Raw genomic sequence first — 27,017 nt, 5'->3', positions numbered from 1 at the left:
CAGGAACCCGGGGGCGGGGCGTGGGGACCCTGGCACCCCCACACCCCTCCTTTGCCCAAGTGATCCCCCTTCTCCGACTCTGCCCCATCCCATCCCACTGCAATCCCACCCTTGGCCTCTTGTCTGTGCGTCTCCACAGTCTGCAGGAGACTTACGAGGCCAAGCGCAAGGAGTTCCTGAGTGAGCTGCAGAGGAAGGAGGAAGAGATGAGGCAGATGTTCGTCAACAAAGTGAAGGAGACAGAGCTGGAGCTGAAGGAGAAGGAGAGGGAGGTACGTGTGGGCTCCAGGTCTGGGAGAGGCCAGGTGAGGGAGGGCGGGGCCTGGCCAGGCTCACAGGAAGCCCCTGTTCCTCCTCTGCTCCCAGCTGCACGAGAAGTTTGAGCACCTCAAGCGGGTCCACCAGGAGGAGAAGCGCAAGGTGGAGGAGAAGCGCAGGGAGCTGGAGGAGGAGACTAGCGCCTTCAACCGCAGGAAGGCCGCGGTGGAGGCCCTGCAGTCCCAGGCCTTGCACGCCACCTCGCAGCAGCCTCTGAGGAAGGACAAGGACAAGAAGAAGTAGGTGGTGGGCCTCCTGCCCACGCTGGCTCTTGCTCCCTCCTGGGCACCCACTCTGTCCTACTCTTGGCTCCTTGAGTCTACTTTGGTTCTCGCCCATGCTCTGCCTAGTCACCATTTGGCTCTCAGTCCCACCCGCTTTCCCACTTCATTCTTGCCCTCCTTTCTTTTCTTCTCACTGGTGAGCTTGATATCTCAGGATACTGGGTATTTGTGCATGCTCTGTCTTGCACAGGTAACCCCTTGTTACCCCCCCACCCCACCCCGATTCTCTATTCCTCTCTCTCTCTCTGTCTCTCTCTGTCCTGGCTCTGTCTCAGGCTCTGTCTCTGTTTCTTTCTTCCTGTCCCCCTCTCTCTTTCTCTCTCTCTCTCTCCCCCTCCTGCCGCCCCCTCAGAGCTGGGATGGTGAAGCCCGGGCCACACAGGCCTAAAAGGGTATAGAGGTCTCAGGGAAGGTCTTTCAAGCCCAGAGAGGGGCAGGACCCGTGAATGTCCGCATTTCCAGATTCCAAAATCTGTGGTTTTTGCTTGGGCAGTGTGGTGCATCCCCCTCAGTCTCTACAGTGGATGTGGGACCTGCATTGGTTGGCAGGTGGATGCTTGAGCCCAGGCAGCACTGGCCCCCAGGCACTCTGCTCACTGCCTGGTGGAAGGAAGGACACCAGCTCCCTGAAGGGGCTCTGGGAGTCCTGCTCCAGAGAGGAGCTGCCCTTCAAGTAGAAGTTAGAGTTGGAAGCGAGAGGAGGACAGGAGGCTTCCAGCCTCCCGCAGTGCAGTGAACCTCTTGGCCAGGTGGGGGCAACTCCGAGTCATTTCTCCTCAGCCTTTTTCAAGGCCTCTTTCCACACTCTCAGCCAGAGTCCAGATGCCCTGGTTCCTAGGGGGTCTCCCTCCTCCACACTACTTCATTCAGTGTCCCGTACCTCATCACGCTGTGGGATCTCGTCCATCCCTGCTTCTCCCTGCCCCTGGCCTGGGTCAGATACCATCTTTTGCTTGTCACCTGAGGAACTAAGCAGATGATTCCATTTTTGTCCTCATTCTTGAGTTTCTTGGACACTCATGTCTCCTTGGAATGTTTGGGAATGTGTGTGTTCAAGCCCTTCTTTCCCTGGTGGCAGTGGAGGCTTGTGGTTAAGGCCATGCAGCGGGTAGCCAGCCGTGGCTCTGGGATGCTGCTTGTGGCATCAGCACTCTCCCCGCCCCTAGTATTGCCATTCCCTAACACACATACACCCATGCACACAGTCTTACTCTCACTCCAGCCCTGTCACATGCACAGACTCAGGCACTTGTCATCCAACACACACAGCCCCCAGGGCACATAAGCACAGAGACATCTGAGGAAAAAAACCTTCTTGAGCTGCTCCCTGGGAGAGATGAGGGGGACAAAGCCAGGCATTTAGGAATGAATGCTAGTTCTTATTCCTAAGGCCTGTCCTCTGCTTTGGGACAGACCCTCCCCCTCCCTCCTTTCTATAGTCTCTCTCATCCTGCTTCCTGGTGTGTCCTACCCCATCTGCTGGCACTGTTGGCGGAGATAACCCCCTGCCTGTCCCCAGGGAGGACCCTAGCCCCACATTTCCCTCAACCATGTGAATTTCCTCTTTGCTTTGCGTTTGCTTCCAGCCCCAGCCCCATGTCCAGCTCTTGGCTTGGTGAGCCTTGGGGCTCTGTGAATTGGAATCTCTGTGGGTTTCAAGCTAGTGGCTAAGAATCCAGTTTCTCCTGGAAAGGGGTGTGTGGGTCTACGTCCCAGGTGTTGGCATCTAAAGACACTGTGCCCTGCTCCCTGCCAGCTTGGTCTGGGCCATCTTGTTTCAGAAAAGACAGGCAGAATCTCCTAGGAGATAAACTATGGAGAAACTACTCAGACACTGAAGACACGGACGTGTGGCCAGGACAGGGCCAGGAGGTGGGGTGCAGGCTGGCTGCAAGGGCACCAGCACAGCTCTCGGGGTGAGAGTTCATCTGTGGTGTCGGGTCTCCCTGCCTTCCCAGTGTGGCCTGGGTCTGGCAAACAGGTCTTTTCTGCTTGCTGGACATGCCAGAAAGCTTCAGTCAGTTTGGCCTCCGGGAGAGACCTCTCCTCCCGTGCTGGCCTTGTGAGGCCAGGAGTTGGGTAGGTGAGGTGGCCTGGAGTGCCCCTTCCTCTTGTCCTGGTCAGGGGAATGGGGTATGTGAGGAGCGCTTTCGGGGTGGGGGGTGGTTTTTCATGACCACTGAGTTGGATTGCTTTGATTGGTTATACTTAGTCTTTAGATTTTAATCCATTTTCGCAAAATTACTTCCCAATCAGATCTTGACCCTCAGCCCGGAATGCCACAAACTAAAGCAAATTCTCTGCTTTGCTCGCCACAAATGCCAAACTGACTGCCCTTTCCCAGCAGCCAACTTGCTGTCTTTTGTTTCTGTTTAATTTGGTCGTCTGCGTATCTTTTAATGTGTCTGTTTTTGTTTTGTTTGTTTTATTTTTATTTTTCAGTTAACGCACGCACAGACTTACATGTCAAGAGCGGACTTTAGACTTTCATGTGTTAAGTTGCTTGAGTTACACCTTGTGACCCTTCTTCTCCCATAACATGGTGTGAGGACGGACTGGGAGCCGGTACAGACTCCAGTGTTTACAGCCTTGCTTTGTCCCCTACCCCCACCCCCAGGCTGCCCTGGGCCTGGTGGGCCACCCTCTCTATGCAAACACGTCAAAGCCATGAATGCTGGAATCCAAAACTGACAAGGTTTATTTTTTTCAGAGCCAGTGGCTGGTCTTCCATTTACAGTGTCACTATTCCTTGACGGAGCAGTTATGTGCCACTCTAGCGAAGGCCCCAGCCGGCGATGCTCGGCCTAATTGTTCAGCGTCAAGATGGCAACTCATGCGGTGCCCTAGGTGTGGCCGCGTGGTCTGGTATACATGCTGCAAAATTCGCTCGATTCCCCCTCAGTTTAATTTTTCTAACCTAGAGCTTAATTTCAATAATAACTTTTAAGATACTTCTAAATTTTTATTTTGGCACAAGCGTAAAGACAAATAATATCCTCTCCCGTTATTTTCATAAGTAACCCAGATTCCCTCATTTTTTAAAAACTAAAAATATCTCTAAACCTTTCTTATGTATAAAGTATCCCTATAATATTTAGGGAGAGGTGGGTAATAAACATCCTGTGATGACAGTGTTTGGAATTTCTTTATGGATGAAAGTGGGACACGAAGGTGACCACATGCAGTGTTTTAAATGTGGACGTAAATGGAACAGCAGCCCAAAGCCGTTGTCTGTGTGCTCCACAGGTGCTACCCATACACAGGGACCACTCCACGTGTGTGTTAAGTGTTTGACTCCAACTAAGACCCCCCCCCAAACCAATCCTGCGTATTCCAAATGCAAAGAGTACTCTGCCGGGAAAAGGTCGTTTTTTTATCTCAAGGTCGTTGTTTTCTGTTTTCCTGGCCGACTCACAAAGCAAAGACACGAAGGTGTCTGATGTATGTGGACTATTTGAGAAAACACTACCAGCCAAGGAGCTTTCCCATCTCCACTGCGTTCTTCAGGGGATCATTGTGAGGAAGTACTGGCAGTATTGATTCTCCGATGTTCCTGTTGGTCTGCGAGCCACTGCGAGTATCAGGGCTGAGAATATGGTGTGATGAAATAGATAAAAAAATGAGTAGATGAAAGGATTTCATTTAATGTTGATGGAGCACTGTGCTAGATACAGTGTACTCAGAATAACACACAGCCCTGCCCTCAGGCAGCTCACAGTCTAGTGCACTCCCTAGTCGGAAGTCTTGGGAAGTCGCACTAATTTATTGTCGGATTGGTCGTTTGTTTTTCATGTCCTCTGTCCTCCTTCCCATTGCTGTTTCCCCCTTTCTGCCTTGGCCTGCTTTACTGATTTCCGGGACCAAGTCCTGGCTTCGTCCTGCCCTTCTGAGATGGGGCTCCATTCAGAGTGGGGAGGAGGGGCGAGCCGTGTGTGTGTCCCCAGAGGCACGGCAGGAAAAAGGCAGCCTTGTCCTCCTCACCAGGAGCAGAGAAGGTCTTACGGATGTCCGGAGTGCAACTGCTCGAAGTGTCATGCCGTGACCAGGGGTGGATCCAGATTGTAAGGGGCTTCAGTGTGGGCATTCAAAAGGCCAATCAGCGTATACCTAAGGCACATGTGGACTGTCGGTGGCTTGACTTTAGGGGGATTATATGTGTGAGAGTGTATTCATTTTGGCTGAGGCATGACCTGTAAGATCACCTCTGTCAGCTAATGTATTTCTGAAGATGAGGCTCAGTGACCCAGAGGATTCGCTGGTTATATAAGAAACAGAGATTCCTGGTTCACGGGCCGATTTGGGGACTCTGGAGTGGACAGCTCCTGCCACCCATTCACCACAGCCTGTGGGCTGCAGCTCGGGCATACTGGAAGGTCGGAACTGTGGCTGGTTACCTTCCTATGGGTGCAGGGCTTCCCAGCATCTCTCAGGAGACCTGTCACTCTTAACACTTTCTGGGGTCTGAGCTGCTTCCACAGGTACCATCGGCTCTAGTGAGCCTTGCCACCCTTCTCTCCCTGGGCTATTTGTGTTTGTAAGTTTATCATCTTCAGCTGAGACCAAATTAATCCTTGATGCACAAAATGAGCTTAAAACGTGCCGTTATTTAACAAGCTACCCCGTCCGGGATGTGACCCTTGTAGTCAGGATCTGATTTGCCTCTCCTTTTCAGAATCATCTTTTAGCATTATTAGGACTGTCAGTGGGGTCATGCTGGCATTTATGATCATGTCTCTCATGAGCTACGTTGGTTTTGGGTAGAATCATATAATTTATTGTCCAAACTGAGACTTTTCAGATTGAAAGCAGGTCCTGTTAATAATCATGCCAGATCAACAGGTGTAAGCTGGAACGGTCTCAGGCAAACCGGCATGAATGGTTACCCTGGTGATGGGTAACCTGAATGGAGTGGTTTGTAATTGTGCAGACTGACTGCATATATGTTTCCATGTGTCTGTGTGTGGGTGCTCGTTAAGTGGGGCTCATATTACTGGATAAGAGGCCCAAGGGAAGTGTGGCTTGCTCGTCTGTTACGTTAACATGCTTTTCTAAAACTGCTTCACCTGTTAATTCATTTACTCCTTCATACATTGACTGTTTTTGTTCCTTTCCATTCACTTTGTACTCTTTTTTTTTTCCCCATTAAATTTTGCATTTATTTTGAGTTTTTGTGGTGTCTTTTTTGGGCAGTAGCTTTTCTGATTTAACATGTTTTCTAGCCTATTAATCTGCTACGACTGTGGTAAAACACAGCTTGTCTTTTCTGTGAACTTTGTGGGGTTGGCCAGCTTCTATAGGAGTTGTGTTTCAATAGTGACTCCTGCTGTGGGCATCTGTGAAAAGCTCTGGAATGGGTGTGGGATGGAGGAAAGAGTCATAGTTAGGAGAGAGCCTATGGTCCATCAATCTTCAGCGTGCGTGAATGGGTGCAGGCCACCAGAGAAGGGAAGGGCTGCCTTTTAAGAGTTTACATCCTTGTGGAAGAGGCTTGACATGGGACAACTAACATCTGAGTTCTTATGGTGTGTCAGGCATTGTTCTGAATTGCATTACGTGCATTAATTCCTCTAATATTCATAATAATTCCAAGATCAGGTACTATTCCCCCCCCCCCCCATTTTATAGGTAAGGCAGAGAGGTAAAGTAATTACCTAGAGTCACACAGCTAGTAACTGGTGGAGTTGAGATTTGATTATTGGTAGCCTGTACCCTTGATTCCTGAGCTACAGTTGCTACTTGGCAACCCAGTGGGATGATGGACTTATAGTGAAAATGTAGCCACAATTGAAGTGTGCAGTTTGACACACAAAAGTGTGGGTTGGTGGACCTGAGATGGTTTGGTAGAGGTGGGAGGCCCTGGTAGGTGGATATTTGGCTGAGAAAGGGCAGACCAGTGCTGGAGGGAAGCGATGACAAGCTTGTGGATTCATTTGCAGAGGAGCTTTCTCTACTGGGCACTAGGTTCATCACTGGGAAGACCAAAACAAGGAGAGGGGGACTCAGGTCAGAGAGGTGACAGCACACCGGGGAGACTTGTGCGCAGACACCCCTAATGAACGTTCAGCTCAGCTCTCCCTGTGGGGAGTCGGCTAGCAGGGAAGCAAAGTCTTCACCGAGCTTTGAAGGACAAAGACCCTCCAGGAAACCAGAGGAGACAAAGGTGACATTGGTAGAGGGAACAGCATTGTACAGCTTGCTCACCCATCTGGGGGAAGTAATATTTGGACAAGTATTAAAAAGGCCCAGGATGCTCCCCTACTCTGTTCTCAGCCCATCTGCCCGTGTCTTCTCTCCTCTCCATTTTCTGCAGCTACAGTCCTTCACCAATCCCTCCCCTTCTGTAGACAGGGACAAAAGCAAGACAAATCGTGTCCATACTTCTCCCACCACAACAATCGCAATCTCTGATCTGAGGTGGGATAGGAGTTGCTTAAAAAGAGAGGGAGAGGGAGAGGGAGAGGGAGAGAGAGAGAGGAAGATGGGACCTGGAATCCCAAGGTGAGCCTCAACAGCCTAAAAACTTTTCTCAAACTCCCAAGTGGTACTTGGCAACGCAGAAGTTTGCTTTCTCAAAGAGCAATACTGTTTACTAAAGCAGGGCTGTCCCTTTTCTCAGTACAGGGTTCACACACAGGTCCACCTTCTCCTTTCTCTGAGAGATTAGCGTTGAGGACCCAGCTTCCACTCAGAGCTCCCTAGTTAAGAGGTCAAGACTTCCCTGCAGTTCTCCAAAGTCAGAGAGAGCCAGAGCTGGGGTGGGTGCTCAGCATGAGCCCGTACTCCCTGCTCCCCCTGCCCCCAGTCCTCACTCCCAGCACAAGGAAGGGGGCAGGGGGCAGCTGTGGCCCTGGGAGGGGTTGCCGTGAGCAGCAGGCTGTGCCTCAGCCTCTCCATTGGTGCTGGACTACAGACAGCTGTTGCTGGGACCCAGGAGGTGGTATTCTAAGTGTATGTGACTATCGAGTCTAAATGCTGGATATCCAATACATTTAAAATAAGATTCTGATGAGGTTGAAAGGAATTAAACTTTATTTTTACAGAAGCTCCACCAGGCAAATTTGTGTGGACAATAGGTAGAGATTCATACGCGCACTGTTATAGTCTACCTGGTCTGTGACCTCTCTGCATCTAGCAGCAGGTCGTATTCCTCACAGTTTAGCCTGTTTACAAAAAACTGCTCAGGGTGGCAAGACTTCAGAAACCACTGTGAAGTGTGTGGTTCTGTCATTCGTATTCCCGACGCTGCTTACACAGCTCCAGGGGGCAGCTCTGCCTGCTGTACTCTCCTGCCCAGACAATGGCTCTGTAGTGTCCTGCTGTCCTAGAGACAGTTGGCTTCTCCCTCACGGCTGTGCCAGTCGTCTCCTTCTAGCAGTGCCATGTTGGGAGCAGCCTCAGCCTCAGAACCTGCTCATCTCGACCTAAAGCTCTCAGAGCTGTGTTTCCCCATCAGGGGTCAGCTGCTGAGATCATTCTTAAACATAAAATTCCTCTAAGGTAGTAAACTACCTTGCTTAAGAGTAACAAAGGACAAACATGTGTGAAGCTTGACCAAGTTACTGTACATTGAACAAAGCATACTTTATGATCCAGGTCTTATGAAGAGAAGACCTCAGTCATGGCCAAGTCAGGGGACATTCATTTGGAGAAATGGTCCCATTTTTGCCATGATGGGCAAGGTCAGTGGCACTTGAAGTGCTACACTTCCCAGAAGTCTGGGAAGCTGACAGAACCTGGCCAGCTCCGTAGGTGGAGCAGCACAAGCTGGTCAGTCAGAACCAGCCCGGCCCTTCGGTCCTGAGCAAGGCCCACTGCTGGCCTGACTCCAGCTCCCTTACGGGCCACTACCAGTCCATGCTGAAGGAGAAGGGAAAACCAAGGTGCAGTATGACCATTCATTCATTCATGCTGGTCTCGGACCCATGGGAGAGAAGAGAGCAGGGTCTTGATCTGTCAGACCACCCTTCCCAAAAGGGACCCCCGACCTGCCTTTTTTCTCCTTACTGCCTTCTCAAGACTCGGGAGCTTTTTCTCAGTTGCCTTCCAGTGCCTTCTTCCTTTATTGTTACAGGATCCATAAAGCCTAGAATTTAGAGGTGTCCCAGCAAGAAGGGGTTGCCATGATGCTCTAAAGGGTACTGGGGTAGGGGCACAGAGGCTGGGAAGTGAAACAAAGTTGTCTGAGCAGGAAGAGGACTACAAACTTCTCAGGTGCTGCTTTACAAGTTCCTTGCAGTGGCTCAACTGCTCACTACTGACCTGTAATTAAAATAGAGTCATCCTTGAAACAGAACCATTTTACATTCCAAATAAAATAGTGAGTGCTTAAATGTTAGCACAGAGTAATTTCAGGAAGGTCCAACTGTTTGGCTCAAGAGCATTAACCCCACCATCTCAGGGACATCCACCTCCAACCTCAGTAAAACTGTCATTCATCTAACTATGCATTTCCATCTTACCCTGTCCATACTCAGAGATTCCGATCCTTCAGTGCCTCCCTCATGGTACCCCAGTACCCAGTACCATACAGTCAGATAAAAGGTGAGGGGTCTGAGATTTACACGCTGCAATATTAAGCTCAGGGGTGCTTCCTCCTGAGCCGGGCACATGCCCCGGACTTCACCCCATCCTCTTGACAACAAGGGCTGCCACTGAGATAAAGCTCTTTTCACTGTCAGGAAACCCACCCAATTGGTCCAGTGAAGGGAACATGTACCCCATACTCATCCAGAGGGTATGCCAAGTGTACAAAGCCTAGGCCTTAGGTAGACTCTTCACAGAGTCATTGTGGCCAGAACATCTGGAGCCCACAGGGGCCAAGAAGGGCGATGCGTACCATTTTGGGGGTAGAGTGCATCAGCTCAAGGGGCAAAACTGAGAGCCTGGTCCGGGGCAAAGTTGATGTCTACCTGTGCTTTCTTTAGCAGATCAGATATAGGAGTACACCAGTCGGGCATGAGCCTCTCCAACTCTAAGGTGATGATGACCAAGGCCAGTGTGGAGCCCTTGAACTGCAGCAGCTGGTGGCCCGCCATACAGTGCTGCAGCTGCCTGGTCAGGGACGCGACGTGGAGGGAAGGATTCCTCTGAGGCAGCAGCTCCACCACGTGGGGCCAGCCCAGGACCACCAGGGCATGGAACTAGAGACCGTGGTTTTTAACGTTAGAACAGAAAACCCCATACCTTTCATATATCAATGACCAAAAGTGCAAACAAGTTAAATTTCCATCAGGGAGCATCCGATGTTGCCCAACCCCTTCCATTCCCACCCATGGCCCCATAAGGGACTTGAAGCTTAATACTCATTCTGTGGCCAAGCTGAGCTTCAACCTTGGAGAGAAAAGACAATCTGCTTCCTGGGATGGTCATTAAGAGCTCAAAGTACCTAGATGACAATGTTTCAGTTCTGAAAACCAGAAGCATACTATTCAAGATTAAGATAGCAGAAAAGTTACTTGTATCTGTATACTGCAACTTGGCAACAATGGCCAGTTTTCAGAATGATACAGCCCTTAGTGATTTAATCTTCATGCTTCCTAACCGACCAAAACCCCATACATTTCCCATTGCATAATTTTGCCTTACTAACGGAATCATTCCTTAAGAATGACCATCATTCCCCAACTCAAAAAATACCAACTAATACAATATTTTTTAAGTGCCAGATCAATATGGTCTAAAGCCTCAATAAGGATCGTGTGTAGGTGAATAAAGACAGCTAAGTGAATGTGTGTAAAGTGTAGCACAGGCAGACAGCTTTTTATGTACAGTATTCATAGAATGGAAAGTTAAATATTTTTGCAGTGTGTATTTAAAGAGAAACTCACCACAACAGTGCCGTCAAAAAAATCTTTATAATCTATTGTCTTTTAGAAGCGGGGGTCTGGTGGAACTGTGTTGGATTTAAGATCTCCATTTTCCCTCTTACGTGTGTCATGAGCCCTGTGGGTCACCTCACTGTGGTACGTGTAAGGACGTGTGCACGCCTGTGCTTTGCCATCCTATGTTGTGAACAGCTGTTCCAAAGGCGCACACGAGTCTAGGGCAGACTCTGCAAACTCCTCGTACTTACTATGGTCAAGAAGTCCAGCGGTATCCCAATATAGAGGTCCCGATGCAGTCTGTCCAAAATAGCCAGCTCCACCCTCAGCAGCTCGCCCGGGGTACAGCCAGAGCCGTAGTGCTTTATGAAGTCTTTTATGCGTGGAATTAACTGTAAAAAGAAAATAAAGAGGCCAAAGCCCTGTATCATGTCATGGTAACTTGTTTTCTTATCCATGGGAACCGGGCATCCGTGACCCTAGGAGAGTTGTCTTCTCTTGACATGCCACAGAAAATGCTTCTGACAGAAACACCAAGTCAGATTTTGGCCATGTGTCAAGTCCCAGGTAGTTATGACAACATGTAGTGAATGGCACATGGTCACCCTCTGCAAACAAGTTTTTGTTTTAACTGCAGCGTAGTTAACATACGGTGTGAGGTCAATTTTAGGTGTACAATATGGTGTTTCAGTGCAAACAGGCCTCGATCCACAAACGCACTCCAGCTCATGCCCAAAGGTGCTTTGGAGGGTGGGGCTGTGCCGCATGCCCCCCATTCAGCTGCAAGAACTCACCCACGGTTTTTATCCTTATCATTCCTGTTCCCGACCCCCACGGTGATTACTTGTTATAGAGAGCAAAAGTAGGTCTTTGAACTTCCCGGTCTGCACTAGACAGGCTCACTCACAAAATCTCCCGTGGTTTTGGCAACACCATAGCTGAAACCACGTTTCCTTCAACCTTGATTTAAGGAGGTTCAGTTCTGGAAAAACAAGGACTTTTTCCCAGAGGGACTTATAAGACTTATTCAAGTACCAGGTGCTGCACAGACCAGTCTACTTTTTTAGGTAAGCCAACTACTATTATAACCTCCACAAACACTTATTTTAAGGGTCATTTACTTGATATTTAGTTGAAAAAAAAAAAGCAACTTTGTTGGAGGGGAGCACACATTATATTGTAATGGACAGGGGTTAAAAGCATTTTTACTGAATGTTTGGAACTGGAGACACAAGCGATATTTTCTGACCCTTCAGACCCTGAACTGAGCCAAGGGGAACCCTGTGGCAGTGACAGGCTTTACTATCCCTAAAGGGGGAAAGTTTGTGGAGATGGAAGGAGGGGGGGTCTGGAAAGGGTATTGGGAGAGAATCTTCTGAACAGAAACTACAGTGAAACTGCCAAGTTGAAGCAAGCCTGAAGCACTTGTGGGGGCATCTCCTCGACCCCTGGCACATGGCCCTCCTGCCTCTCAAGAGAAGGGTCCCAAAGTCCCTGAAGAGCAGCTTCAGTGACACAGACAAGTCCTTAAGTCTCAACAGTTTTCTAGGGGGGGGACATTACGGCACATGGTTTGGGGAGGCCTTTTTCCTAGCTCAACAGCCAATGTTTCTGTTCAGTGGGAGGTGGCATCAGACATCGACCAATAAAGATATATCTGCCAGGAGATCAGGCCTCTGGGTTTGCTGGACCAGGAGAATTCAGCTGTTCTGAGTGCCCATTATGGGGTCGTGAGGTCCAACAAGGCTAAAGGCAGCACAGCAGAGATCCTGGGAAGTTAATGAATTTTCTAAAAAGCCCACCATTCCTAAGGACACACCTTTCTGGGAGTCTGAATGTTCCAGTATAACACTCCTATACTTCAAAAGCAGCCCAGAGTGGACTCCCAGGGATGCCTACCTCCTCTTCTTCGTTAAATGTGGCAGCAAGTCTCAAGCAAGTAATCATGACACAATGGAGTAATCTCTCTCTTATCTGAAGTATGGAACAAACACATTTGACCAGAATATGAATGCCAGGAACAAATAGTCAAGCACCGGTGGGTTTCTTTGGGAAATTAAGTTTTTTCCTTTCTTCAAAAAGAGATGTATCGTATTCCTCCACCAGTTCGTGCCATGTTTTACATTTGACCCGTGAATATGCCCCTGATTTCAGAAGCACCAGTGGCTAGTCAGTAGTCCCTTGTTAGGGGGATGAACGAGGGTGGGGAAATACAGCACCATTTCGGGGAACACATCATGACCACAGGCTGCAATGGCGAGATCCAGACAAACACACCCCACATGATCACACAGTAAGTCTTTTCCCAGCTAGGTCCCTTCAGAGGGACAGCCACACAACATTGAGCCAGACAGGCTGGGTAGTGGGATGTAACCCTTAGTTTATGAGCCTCTAAGCAGCTGGGATAGTGCACCTCTCAGGCAGCAATCAAGGGCAGAGGTCAGTTTCTTCTCCCACCCTCTATTACCACCCCCAGAGCCCCTACCTTTACTGAAACCAGTAGGCGGCTGAAGGTAGTGAGAGCCAGGTTAAAAGTAATTTGGGAGAAGTTAAAAATGTTCTTAAGCCCCAGGAGCGACAACACGATTTCCTGGACCTTGTGGCAGATCTCAGCCTGTTGGAAAGAAGGGGTAGGGGAGGGCAGGGAAGGTCGTTGGTGGCCAGTGTAGGTTCGCCTGTGTGGACACAAGCCTGCTGAAGGTCACCATAGGGGATGTGAGACGTCCCTGCACCTTAAACCGCGATGGGACTGAGTGTTGCCCAGCGATTCATGGATTGAGATGGTCCTCGCGCCCGTTTTGGTCCTAAGCAGAGTTTCCCAACTCAAGACCTCTTCCGAAGCACCTACCAGAAAGGCACCCTCTCTGTGAGAGGGGCTAGCGACCGCCGCCTCGTGCCTCGTGCATGGCACGCACCTGGTGAAGGTCCCCGCCTCCAGGGTGCTGCTCACCTGGGCGCGGGCGCAGGTGGAACCCGGCCGCGTCCCGTGCGCGCAAGGGGAAGGGGGTGAACGTGCTCCCGGAAGGCTCCGGCCGCGGGGCCCGCTACCTGGGGTTGACCGCCACGCGACGGGCGCGCCTCGCGGCCCAGGGCCAGTTGCGGGTGGGCGGCCAGTCGGCGCTCATCCAGAGGGCGTCCCCATTCGCACGGCACCCGCGGGGTTGAGGCCTGGAGGGGTGGCCGCGGGAGCTGCGGACTTGGCGCGGCACCGAAAGCGGGACAGGCAGCTCGGGGTCCTCTCGGTGACGGCGCGGAGAGCTACGGGTTCCACCAAGGCCGCGGGAGAAGAATGCCGCGGGCCGCTTCGCCCAAACGCGGCTCTGATCTCCCCCCTGGGGCTGAAGGTTGCGAGGGGAGCCGCCTGCCGGAGGCCATGGCGAGCGCCGGCTCCTGGGTCTGGGTCCCGCCATAGCCGGCCTTCTATAACCCGGCGCGGGGGACTTGCAGCTGGGGCCGCGCCGGGGCGGGGAGGGTTTGGCGGGCCCACCCCCAGCCCGGGCGCGCAGCAGCTCCTGGAACTCCCAACCCGCCGGGCTTTGACACTTGCTCACGGCTTGTGGCGCGTGGAGTGCTTGCCGGTGGGTGAAGGATTCCGTCTTCTTTCAATCCCCGCCCCCACCTCCTGCTGAGCGCTTCTTCCCCACCCGATGCCCGAAGCCCCAGGACCAGAGTCCCGAACCCGGAATGCGTCACCTGGTGAGCACTTCGGCCCTGGAGAAGTTCACCGGGCCGCAGACCCTGCGTCTTATTTCACAGTAGGGCTTTGCGGCACACAAGACCAGGTTGAGAAGCGTCCAGAGCGCTCCTCAGTCAGACACCTTTGAGATGGAATTCTGACTCTGTGTGATCTCGTTTATGGGACTTGAGCTCTCAGTCCTGTTTACTTCGACTCTTAAAAAAAGGCAAAATCTGCCTCACAAAGTAGTTCCTTCATGCGTATATTTTTCCGATCAGCAGTTAATCAGTGAAGGCCTACAATGTTAGGACATAACAGTGAATAACACAGACATGGAGTTTACATTCTAGCCAGGAGAGACAGATAATAAACATGAACAGAATATATAGAAATCCCAGCGATTTCACTTTTAAGTATATGCTCAACAGAAATTCATATATGTGTATCAAAGAGACACCTATGCAATGTTGTCATAGCCCCAAATGTCCGTCAGCAATTGAATGCAATAAACAAATTTTTGTATGTTCACACTATGGAATACTACACCACATTGAAAAAGAATGGACTAATGCTCCACCCAACAAGAAAAAAATCTCACAAACATAATACTGAATGTTGAGGGACAGAGACAAAAGACGTCATACTGTATAATTCCATTAACATAAAGTATAAGAACAAGAAAAACGAAATCTGTAACGTTAAGAGTTAAGATAGTGGTTACCGTTAGAGGGCCGTGGATAGTGACTGGGAAGGAACACAAGGAGCTTCCAGGGCTGGAAATGTTCTATTTCTTGATTTGGATGCTGATTACACACGTGTTCGCCTTGCGAAAACTGATCAAGCGGTGGTGCATTTTTGATTTGTGCACTTTTATTTACGTGAGATATATTTCATTAAGATTTACATTACATTGAATTTACATTAAAATATATGCAAATGTCAGAAGGAGAAGAAAGAAAAAGGAATAGAAGAAATATTTGGAGTGATGATGACTGAGAATTTCCTCAGGTAATATGAGACACCAAACCACAGAACGAGGAATCTCAAAGAACACCAGGTGGGATAAATGCCCCCCAAGTATACCTAGGCATATCATTCAAACTACAGAGAATCAAAGATAAAGTTTTGAAAGAAGCTGGAGACGGGGAGGGGAAGAAACTTACCTATAGAAGAGCAAAGATAAGAATTACATTTCAGTTCTCTTCAGAGATCATGCAAGCAAGATGTGGGCCGAGATATTTAAAGTGTTGAGAGAAAAATGCTACCCACCTCGAATTGTGTATCTAATGAAATTATCTTTCAGATGAAGAAATAAAGATCTTGTATATAGAAGATCCTAAGGAATCTGCTAAAAAACTATTAGAAGTAATAAGTTCATGGAAGTTCAGAGTACAAAGGCAGTGTACTAGAAAAAAATCAAATTTTTTTTTTTAATTTTTTTTTCAACGTTAATTTATTTTTGGGACAGAGAGAGACATAGCATGAACGGGGGAGGGGCAGAGAGAGAGGGAGACACAGAATCGGAAACAGGCTCCAGGCTCTGAGCCATCAGCCCAGAGCCCGACGCGGGGCTCGAACTCACGGACCGCGAGATCGTGACCTGGCTGAAGTCGGACGCTTAACCGACTGCACCACCCAGGCGCCCCGAAAAAAATCAATTTTTTATACACTATCAATGAGCAATCTGAAAATAAAATTAAGAAAATAATTCCAGGGATGCCTGGGTGGCTCAGTCACTTAAGCATCCAACTCTTGATTTTGGCTCAGGACTTGATCTCATGGTTGTCGGGATCGAGCCCCACAGTGGGCTCTGCGCTGACAGTGTGGAGCCTGCTTGAGATTCTCCCTCTTTCTCTACCCCTCCCCTGCTCACACTCTCTCTCACTCTCAAAATAAATAAACTTAAAAAAAAGAAAGAAAATAATTCCATTTTCAATAGCATACAAAAGACTAAAATATTCAAGAATACAACCAAAAACTGCATTATTTACATATTGAAAATGACAAAACATCACTGAAATTAAAGAAGACATAAATAAATGGAAAGGCATTCCATGTTCATAGATTAAAAGACTTGCATTGTTAAAATGGCAATACTTACCAAATTGATCTATAGATTCAATGTAATTCCTGTTAAGTTTCCAGATGGCTTTCTGCAGAAATTTACAAGGTGTTTCTAAAGTTTCCATGGAAATGCAAAGGATTCACAATAGCCAAAACAATCTTGAAAAAAGAGAACAAAGATGGAGGTCTCATACTATTTGACTTCAAAACCTACTACAAACCTATAGCAATCAAGGTGTACTGGCATTTGGTTAGCCATTTAGATCAATGGAATTGAATTGAGAGTCTGGAAATCAACAGTCACATTCATGATCAACTGATTTTTGGCAAGGGTGCTACAAATGGTTCAGTGGAGGGAAGAATAGTTTTTTCAGCAAATGGTGATAGGACAGCTGGATATTCATATGCAAACAATGAGGCTGGATCCCTGTACCACACTATTATGTAAACATAATTCAAAATACATCATAGATCTAAATGTATGAGCTAAAACTATAAAATTCTTAGAAGAATAAGTCTGCATGACCTGGGGTTAGGAAATGGTTTGTTAGATATGTACCAAAAGCACAACGAAAGAAACAGCAAAAGAAAAAAAATATATAAATTGTATGTGATCTAAATCAAAAAACTTTTGAGCTTCAAAGAATGCTCTCCAGAAATTAAAAACACAACTCACAGAGAAAAATTTATGCATACTGTGTATCCCAAAAGGGACTTGTATTTAGCATACAGAAGGAACTCTTACAACTTAATAATGAAAAGACAAAATGGGCAAAGGATTTGCACAGACGCTTCTCCAAAGAAGACGTCCAAATGGTCAATAAGCAGGTGAAAGCAAATGCATCATTAGTTATCAAGAAATTGTAAATCAAAACTGTAATAGGATCCTATTTTACACCAGTAGTATGACTATAAAAACAAAACACAAAACAAAACAAGAAAGTAGCAAGTGTTGCTGAGGATGTGGTGGAATTGTAAACCTCATAACGTTGCTGGTGAGAATGAAAAATTGCTGATGGTGTGGCCATTGTAGAGAAAAGTTCAGTAGTTCCTCAAAATGTTAAACATTACAGTTACTGAATGACTCAGCAATTCCACTTGTAGGCATATCAGATGTAAGAGAAATGAAACATGTTCACACAGAAACTTGTAGTGGCAATATTCATAATGGCCAAAAAGTAGAAATAACCCAAATGTCCATCAAGTGACAAATGTATAAAAATGTGGTATATCCACATAACGGAATATTACTCAGCCTTATAAGTACAGAATTACTGATATATTCCACAACAGGGCTGAAGCTTGAAAACATTACTCTAAGTGATAGAAGTCATTCACAAAAGGCCACATATTATATAATTCAATTTATATGAAATGTTCCAAATAGGCAAACCTATGAGACATAAAGTAGATTGGTGATTGCCTAGGGCTAGGATGTTGGCGAGGAGTGGGTGGGATGAGTGGGAGTCACTATAATGAATATAGAGTCCCTTTTTGGGGTGATGAAAATGTTTAAAATTGATTGTGGTTATAGTCTGTGTATATAATAAAAGCCATTTATGTTTACAATTTAAATTGGTGACTTGTATGATGTCTGATTATATCTCAAGAAAGCTATGTATATGTGTTTACATAATATATATATACAGTATATTAGATGGTGATAAATACTATGGAAAAATATAAAATAGGGAGAAGATATAAGAAGATGGGTGATGAAAGCTGAAATTTTAAGTGGAGAGGTCATGGTAGGACTCATTGAGAAGGTGATGTGTGAACAAAGACATTCTGAAAGAGGTAGGGGAGTCATCGGGATATTTAGAGGGAGAGCTTTCCAGGGCTTAAGTTTGGATCTGAGCTTTGTCACTGCCCCTGTGTCTGACTTTGGACGGTTACTTAATGGCTCTGTACGTGAGTTTGTTTATCTGTAAAATACTTGTTCTTATTTTCTAGTAAAATGACTAACAGTACCTATTTCAAAAGGTTTTTATATGGATTAAATAATAAAAAAAGAAAGTAAAGCACTTAGAATAGTACACTGGCACTAAGTAAAATGCTTTATAGATGTTTTTATTATTTCCTACTGCAAGTGCAAAAGCTCTTTCGTTCTAAGATGGAACCATGCCCGGAAGGTCCATTGAAGGAGGCCAAGTGGGGCTGGTGCAAAATAATGAGCAAGAGGGAAGATTGTAGGAAGTGGGGAAACGGCCTGTGACTTTCAGTTTGTGAGATAGGAAATCATCGGCAGGTTTTGAATAGAGAAAAGACACTATCTGATTCATGTTTAAACACCATCTTTCTGGCTCCTGTGTTGAAAACATCTAAAAGAGGACAAGGGTGCACTCAAGGAAACCAGTTTTGAGCTGTTGTAGTAATACAGATAACAGGTGATCGTGGTAGTGAGAAAGGGTTAGATTCTGGTTCTACTTTGAAGATAGAAACAAGCAGCTCTGCTTAAAGCTTGATTATTGGGTATGAGAAAAAGAGACTGGTTTGACCTGAGCAATTGTCAGGATTCAGCTTAGATTTATTATGCTGAGGCAAGTCTGAGAGGGCACCTTTTTTTTTTTTTTTTTTTTTAACGTTTCGCCAGGGGTTTGGGGTGGGGATGGGCAGTAGCAGTGTGTGTGTGGGCGGGGGAGGGAATCAACCTTTCAATTTTTGACAAGGATGATCTTGAAAAGCCTATTGCACATCCAAGCCCAGTAGTTGGTGTTCAGAGCGAGCTTCAGACAGGAAAGAAGATGGATCCAGATCATTCGTTCTTTCACAAATATTTATTGAAAACCTACTCTGTGCTAGGTCCTATTTTAAGTCCTATTTTAGGCTCTGGAGATACTTGTGAAAACACCTACAAAGCTCCTTATGACCTTATCTGTAAGAGAGGTCATAAACAAGTCAGCAATCAGGCTGAGTCTTTCGCTCTCCGCTTGGACGCAGTGTACAACTGCTTTTTAAATTTTTTCCTATGGTTTTTTTTTTTAATTTTTTTTTATTTTAACGTTTACTCATTTTCGAGAGAAGAGAGAGAGCATGAGCGGGGAAGGGGCAGAGAGAGGGAGACAAAGAATCTGAAACAGGCTCCAGGCTCTGAGCTGTCAGCACAGAGCCCGACGCGGGGCTCAAAGTCACGGACTATGAGATCATGACCTGAGCTTAAGTCGGACGCTCAAGCGACTGAGCCACCCAGGTGCCCCCCTATGGTTGTTTTTAATACTGGGAATATTGCCAGAGCCAGAAAGGTAGTCGCGGGATTTAGGAGCGCCTCCCCCTGCCTACCGGTGGCAGCCAGGTATCCCCGCCCCAATGCGGGCCAGAGTTCTAGCGCAGTCGAATGGCAGCATTGCGCAGGCGCAGCCTTAGTCTGGCGTCCTAGGAGACGGACTCGGAAAGCTTCCGCGCAGGCGTAATTCAGAAGGCCGAGAGAGCCTGAGGCCCGGGGACGGGGCGGGGCGAGCTCGCAGTGCGCTTGCGCACAGCCTGCTCTCGCCCGAGGAGCCGCAGTCTCGAGAGCGCCAAGGCGGTATTTCGGTAATCTCTGACAAACCTCTCCTGCGAACCCGGCGCCGTTGGACTGCGCCCAGGGCGGGGACGTCAGCGGGGCACAGGAGGGAGCCACGATGCCGGTGAGGAGAGTCGCTCAGCTGCTGGGATTCCTCATCCCAGCGGCCTGGCTCGGGGGCGCGGCTGTTGCCATGGAGGCGCGGAACAGGCAGGCGTCTGGGGTGGGGCGGGGCAGGGTCAGCTCTGCTGGCCCCAGCGGTTGGGGAGCCTGGCGGGTGGGCTCGAGCCCGCGAGGATCCTGCCGGTCCTGGGAGGGGCCCCGGGCAGGCCCTGCTGTCTTCGCCGGTGCTGCATCCCGCAGGGCCTGTGCTGCTTGACATAAAGGCACAGCGCCTGAGGATGCGCTCTCGCTCCCAACCCTGCTAGCTGAGTGGGGCGCCTGGGAGCGGCCGCGGGGGGTCGGCTTTGGATGCTCCGCACCTGGTGGGGTCTGTACGCCAAGGAGCCCAGCTCCGTAAAGGAGCGAAACGAGAGCTGCCTGTTCTTACTCCAGCCCTTGACTCGAGCTGTCATTCCTTTCGTGGTGCTTTCGCTTACAGTGCAGAATGTAACCCGTAGGTGTCTTTGTGTGTGAGGCCGGGGGTTGGGTGGTATGTTTGTCTTGTAGGATTTCACAGGACATTATCGTACATTTAATAGGGGGCGTCCTAAGTCCATTATAGGGTCATGGAGAACACATAGGGCTTTGGTTGTTTTTCTTCTGGTCTGAGGCCTCGGACAATTATTTAATCTTTCTGGGTCTTTAATTCCCACGTAATTAAACTTTTCCTCATGGGGTTTTATCAGGATGAAATAAGGTAACGCACAACGGAATTGAAGGACATTACTTGACATTTAGCATTAAATGCTTAGTATTTGTTCCGTGATCTTGCTTTCAAGTTATTTATCAGTTCACTCAGCAAATACTGGGAATCAATCACATGTTAGGCACTGGAGGTAAAATATTGAGCAAAGCCAGACAGGTTCTTGAACTTGGGAAGATAGAAGCTTGCCTTAATGGGCAGAGGTGAAAATCATGTTGGTAGAGACAAGACCCTTAACATTAACGAAGTGAATGGGTGGCATATAATAGAAAGTAGCTTCTGGTGAGTTGTAAGGTGTTTCTATGTAGGAACGCTGGCCTATACATGTCAGATCATCTTTTTTTTCTTAAAAAATTATTTTTAATGTTTATTTTTGAGAGAGAGAGGGAGACACAGAATCTGAAGCAGGCTCCATGCTCTGAGCTGTCAGCACAGAGCTGGTCACGGGGCTCAAACCCACGAACCACAAGATGGTGACCTGAGCCAAAGTCAGACACTTAACCAACTGAGCCACCCAAATCATCGTTTTTTTTCCAAGAGAATCTAGAAATTGTTATTTTTATGAAATTTCTCCATTTTTGAATTTTAGCAACTAATTAAAAAATATTTTTAAATCCTATGAGCCAAACAAAAAGTATTTGTGGGCTGAATTCGGTCCCTTGAATACCAGTTCGCAACCTCTAGTGTAGACAGATAGGACAGACAGTCAAATAAGAAGCAAAGTAGAATTGAAACCGTTGTAGAGGAGGGAGAGAGTAGGGTGCTCTCAGGGCCTATACCAGGATTTGACCTAGTTAGGGAAGTCTTTCCAAGTGAAGTGGCTGTTTTGGTGAGATCTGAGACTAAGTGAAGGTGAGAGTGAGGAATGTTCTAGGCAGAAGGAACAGCACATGGAGAGGCTTGTGGTAAGAAGGAGCATGGTGAACAGAAAAGGCTTAAAAAAAACCCAAACAAACCCGTGTGGCTGTGGCTAAGAAAGCCAAGCAGGGAAACTTGTGAAATAAGGCTAGACAAGTAGACATGGGCCAGAGCCAGGTCTTAAAGGCCGCCTTAAGGACTGTGATTTTCATACACAGTCCTTATGTCAGTGATGTCAGCAGGAAGCCTTTGCCGAGTTGTAACTAAGGGAGCGTCATGATTAAATTTGTGTTGAAGCTGACTGCCATGTAGGGAACAGACTGTAGGAGAACCTAACTAGATGCAGGTGTCCCATTAAGGAGCCTTACAATGCAGGGTGGGAGAATGGGGACTAGACTAATGTGGTGAAAGTAGAGAAGGGGAGAGGTATCTTGTGTTGGTACGGTTCAACTAAACGATTGACCTTTACTTCAGTAACCGGATTGTATTTTTCTAATTGAAGTGTAATTGACCTATAATAATTCACCTGTACCACGTGATTTAATATTTGTATTCCTCGTGAAATAATCCCCACAGTAAGTCTAGTTACCATCCCTCGCCAGAGTTAAATTTTTTTTTATGAGAAATTTCAAGATACAGTCTTTCAGCAACTTCCAAATATGTATTTTCAAATATGTATTATTGACTGTAGTCACCATGCCATATATTATTTATACATGACTCATGTATTTTATAACTGGAAGTTTGTACATTTTGATCCCTTTCACCCATTTTGTCTACCTCCGAACCCAACTCCCCTCTGGCAACCACTCATCTGTTCTTTGTATCTACAAGTTTTGTTTTGTTTGTTCATTTGTTTTTTTTAGATTCCACGTATAAGTGAAATCGTACAGTATTTGTCTTTGTTAAGGATTATATTTTAACATAGAGTCTTAATCATAAAATTTCAAAAATTGAAACTTTACATGTATAGATGTTCATAAGGTTAGAGGCATACTAAAACATTTATGTCTGCTATTGGGCTTTCTTTTCTGTGTTTTATTTAATGTTGTCTTCTATAGAGAAGATAGACTACATACAGTTACGTGATTAAAAAAACATTTGACTAATGCATTGTAGAAAATAAAAGTCTCGGGAACACAGAACCTACTACTATATTCTTGATTAAAGTTGTTAACCATGTTCACGTGTGTTTTCCTATAGGCAGGAAACACAGAGGAAGTCAGGGACTTTTATGCAGAAAGGCAGTCTATAATATACTGGTTCATTTTCTGCTTGAATAGCACTTATTTACTATAAATGTAAATTAGATTTTCTCTCCCCTCATTTGTATTATAAAAAAAACTATTTGCCTTTTCATATCTTTTAATAAGCCTTTTCTATATATCTGTAAGATCTTTAATTGCATTTAACAAATATTCATGGAGTATTTAATATGTGCAAGGTACTAGGATGGCAAAGTAGCCTTTTTCAAATTTGAAATTTAATTTGCTGAAGGTAAAAGTAAATATTCTTTTCATTATTTGTGAATATTTTCTTCACCAGATCAATAAATCAGAGAAGCCTGAAAGCTGTGATAATGTGAAGGTGGTTGTTAGGTGCCGGCCCCTCAACGAGAGAGAGAAATCAATGTGCTATAAACAAGCTGTCAGTGTGGATGAGATGAGGGGAACTATTACTGTACATAAGACTGATTCTTCCAATGAACCTCCAAAGACATTTACTTTTGATACTGTGTTTGGACCAGAGAGTAAACAACTTGATGTTTATAACTTAACTGCAAGACCTATTATTGATTCTGTTCTTGAAGGCTACAATGGTGAGTATAAAGTCCACTTTTTTAAAAAATAACTTTATTGAGGTATTAATACCCTATAATTTCACCCATTGTAATCATACAGTTTGATGAGTTACAGTAAATACATACAGTTTTGAAACTATCACCACAATCCAGTTTTATGACCCCTGGAATTTCTTTATGTGCCTTTGCATTCCCATCTCCAGGCTGCCGTTGACCTGCTTTTGTCTATAGTTCTGTCTTTCCTTGAAATTCCATGTAAACCAAAGCATACTCTATCTCATCTTTATTATCTGTTTTCTTTCACTTGTATAATGTTGTTGAGGGTCACCCATGTTGTTGTGTATATCAGTTCTTTGTTCCTTTTTAAAAATTTTTTTTTTTTCAACGTTTATTTATTTTGGGGACAGAGAGAGACAGAGCATGAATGGGCGAGGGGCAGAGAGAGAGGGAGACACAGAATCGGAAACAGGCTCCAGGCTCTGAGCCATCAGCCCAGAGCCCGACGCGGGGCTCGAACTCACAGACCGTGAGATCGTGACCTGGTTGAAGTCGGACGCTTAACCGACTGCGCCACCCAGGCGCCCCTCTTTGTTCCTTTTTAATGCTGAATTCCATTTTATGAATATACCTCCTTTAGTGATCTTTGATGGAAATTTGGATTGTTCCAGTTTTTTGCCTATTATAAATAGTCCTGCTGTGAACATTCTTTTATAAGTCTTTATGCAACTAATTTTAAAATTTCTCTTGGGTAGATACCTAGAAGTGGAATTTCTGGGTCATATGGTTAAGGTATATTTGTTTTTGAAGAAATTGCCAAACTGTTTTTGAGAGTGGTGACTATTAATTTGTTTTCCTCATGAGCATGGTATGAGGGTTCTAGTTTCCTCACATTCTCACCAACATTTAGATTATCAGTCTTTTTAATTATAGCTGTTGTAGAGGCTCTGTGGTGGTATTTCATTGTTTTAACTTGTATTTCTCTGTAACTAATAATGTTGAGCAGCTATTCATATACTTATTTTCTAAATGTTTGTTTATTTTTGAGGTGGGGGAGCAGAGAGAGAGGGAGAGAGGGAATCCCAGGCAGGCTCCACACCATCAGTGCAGGGCTGGATCTCGTGAATCGTGAGATCATGACCTGAGCTGAAATCAAGAGTCAGATGCTTAACTGACTGAGCCACCAGGGAACCCTGTGGGAAGGTTTTTAACTAAAGATTCAATTTCTTTAATAATATAGCCATGTTCAAGTTACCTATTTTTCTTTTAGTAAGCTCTGGTAGTTTATCTTTCATGGAATTTGTCGAATTTATTGGCAACAAGTTGTTTATGTCAGTCCTCTATCATTCTTATGTTAGAATGTGGTGTGATCTTTTTCAATAAGATACTGGTACGTGATAATGATAGGTCATAATTTGTGTCTTCTCTTTTTCTTGTGATTAGTCTGGCAGGAGGTTTAACAATTTTACTGATTTTGTCAAAAAACTGGCTTTTGGTTTTAATAATTTTCCTTTATTATTTTTTACATTTTCTATTTTGTGAATTTCTGCCTTGATCTTTATTTTTCCCTCCTACTTTATTCCTCTTTTTCTTTGTTATGGTGGAAGCTGAGGTCATTGTTTTGAGACCTATATTCCTTTCTAATATAGAGGTTTAATGCTATGAATTAACCCCTAACTACTGCGTTAGTAGCATTGTATGGATTTTGACACACTGTGTTTTCATTTTCATGCAGTGCAAGAACTTTCTTCCTTCCCTTTTGATTTCTTCTTTGATCCTTGGGTTATTTAGAAATGTGTTAAGGGGTGCCTGGGTGGCTCAGTCAGTTAAGTGTCTGACTTTGGCTCAGGTCATGATCTCACAGTTAGTGGATTCAAGCCCCGTGTGGGCCTCTGTGCTGTCAGCTCGGAGCCTGGAGCCTTCTTCAAATCCTGTGTCTCCCTCTTTCTCTTCCTGTACCCTGCTCGTGCTATGTTGCGCGTGCTCTCTTTCTCAAAAATAAATATTAAAAAAATACTTTAAAAAAATAAAAAAGTGTTCATTTCCAGATATTTTGGGATTTTCCAGAGATCTGTTACTGATGTCTAGTTTAATTCCATTTTAGTCAGAGAAATACTATGTAAAACTTGAATCTTTTGAAATTAGAGATGTGTTGTATAATCTAGAATGAAGTTTATTATTAAATGTTTGTATATTCTTTAAAAAAATTTTTTTTAATGTTTATTTTTTGAGAGAGAGAGAGAGTGAGACAGAGTGTGAGTGGGGGAGGGCTAGAGAGAGGGAGACAGAATCAGAAGCAGGCTCCAGGCTCTGAGCTGTCAGCACAGAGCCTGACACAGGGCTCAAACCCATGAACCGTGAGATCATGACCTGAGCTGAAGTCGGACACCCAACCGACTGAGCCACCCAGACTCCCCTAAATGTTTGTATATTCTTGAAAAGAATGTGTATTTTGCTGTTGTTGGGTGGAGTGTTCTATAAATGTTCATTACATCAATTTGTTCAATAGTGTCGTTCAGATTTTCTTTATACTTAATTATTTTCTACTTGGTGTGTCAATTACTGAGAGAGGGGTTTCGAATTCTCTGACTTCGTTTTTGTATTTGCTTTTTCCTTTCAGTTCTATCACTTTTTACTTAATGAATTTTGAAACCCTCTGAGTAGGTGCATAAATGCTTAGGCGTTTTAAATCCTTGTGGTGAGTTAATCTCTTTTTCATGATGAAATTACTCTCTTTATCCCTGGTAATATTCCTTACTCTGAAACCTACTTTGTCTGATATTGATATAGACATTCTAATTTTCTTTTGATGCTATGTTAACATAGTATATCTTCTTTCATCCTTCTACTTTGAACCTACTTGTGTTTTTATATTGAAAGTGCATTTCTAGTAGGTAGCTATACTGGAAGTCACTAAGATTACCACATTTGCAGATTGCTAGAAGTCAAGGGAGTCAGTCTATAGTTGTACTTACAGCTTTGGCTTATTAGAGCAAAAAAGACACACATGCATAGCCAAAAGAAAGAAGGAAAGGAAGGAAGAAAGAAAAGAAATGAAAAAAGGAAGAAAGAAAACAAAAAACAGCAAAGGGAAAAGGTGCCTGGGGTGAAGTGTGGAGGAAACCAGGTACAGACTTCCAAGAGTCCTCTCCTACTAGTAGGCACACAAGATGTGCTTAATTGTTCTACCATTGACTACGATAGTACTTGTTAAATGTTGTTTGTCAGAGAAGCTCTGTAAGAGACACAGTGCCCAAAGTTTTTATTGGAGCCTGCTCATATGGGCACCCTCAGCCTAGCACTTGCCAAGATCCCAGGCTCTCAGGAGAAGGAAAGCAGGTGTTTAGCACAAACCACCTTGTTTATATAAACAAGTTAGGCATAGTGAGCTACTCTTACCAGTTAGGGAGTGATGAGAACCCTTCTTAAATCCAAATTCCCAGGTGCTAGTCAAAAGCCACCTTTGAAAGCAGGTCTCTCAAAGAATAGCAGTCCCAGATCTGTTGTTAGCTCTTTTTGGCACAGCACTGTATAGTTGGTAGTATTTTGAGTGTGTGTGTGTGTGTGTTTTTTTAAACTCAGTCTTGCTAACTCTGCTTCTTCACTGCGGGTATTGAGACAATTTATGTCTTGCTTTTTGTTTTCTCTTTGTACTCTTTTCCTCTTTTTATGCCTTCTTTTGTATTATTTTTATTATTCCATTCTTCTCTGTTGGCATATATAGCAATACATCTTTGTTTTATTTTAGTGGTTGCATTAAAGTTTATAGTATAAATCTTTAATGTATCCCACTTTACCTTCAGGTGATACTATGCTACTTAAAAAAATTTT

The 27,017-nt window shown here is 45.6% G+C and overlaps 2 protein-coding genes across 13 annotated transcripts in view; both read left to right on the top strand.

The window, feature by feature from the left end:
• SEPTIN8 (septin 8) overlaps window positions 1-10,858 on the top strand; it is a 26,334-nt gene extending 15,476 nt beyond the window's left edge. For 3 of the 7 annotated variants that reach the window (XM_040444447.1, XM_040444442.1, XM_040444440.1), the window contains 3 exons: window positions 140-272; window positions 367-557; window positions 9,527-10,858. In XM_040444447.1, coding sequence (XP_040300381.1) covers window positions 140-272; window positions 367-557; window positions 9,527-9,692 — 490 coding nt within the window. In that variant the 3' untranslated portion in view covers window positions 9,693-10,858. Of the gene's footprint in view, window positions 1-139; window positions 273-366; window positions 558-3,044; window positions 5,767-9,526 lie in introns of those variants that run through there. The other 4 variants (XM_040444445.1, XM_040444443.1, XM_040444441.1 and 1 more) reach the window with 3 other exon arrangements.
• Window positions 10,859-19,611: 8,753 nt separating this feature from the next.
• KIF3A (kinesin family member 3A) overlaps window positions 19,612-27,017 on the top strand; it is a 49,388-nt gene continuing 41,982 nt past the window's right edge. For 4 of the 6 annotated variants that reach the window (XM_040444437.1, XM_040444436.1, XM_040444435.1 and 1 more), the window contains exons 1-2: window positions 19,612-19,789; window positions 22,934-23,207. In XM_040444437.1, coding sequence (XP_040300371.1) covers window positions 19,784-19,789; window positions 22,934-23,207 — 280 coding nt within the window. In that variant the 5' untranslated portion in view covers window positions 19,612-19,783. Of the gene's footprint in view, window positions 19,876-20,107; window positions 20,282-22,933; window positions 23,208-27,017 lie in introns of those variants that run through there. The other 2 variants (XM_040444439.1, XM_040444438.1) reach the window with 2 other exon arrangements.

This window comes from Herpailurus yagouaroundi, unplaced genomic scaffold, assembly GCF_014898765.1.
Source record: "Herpailurus yagouaroundi ecotype Mexico unplaced genomic scaffold, PumYag 192, whole genome shotgun sequence".
In the NCBI taxonomy this organism is placed as follows: domain Eukaryota; kingdom Metazoa; phylum Chordata; class Mammalia; order Carnivora; family Felidae; genus Herpailurus; species Herpailurus yagouaroundi.
This window is presented reverse-complemented; position numbering and strand designations above follow the sequence as displayed.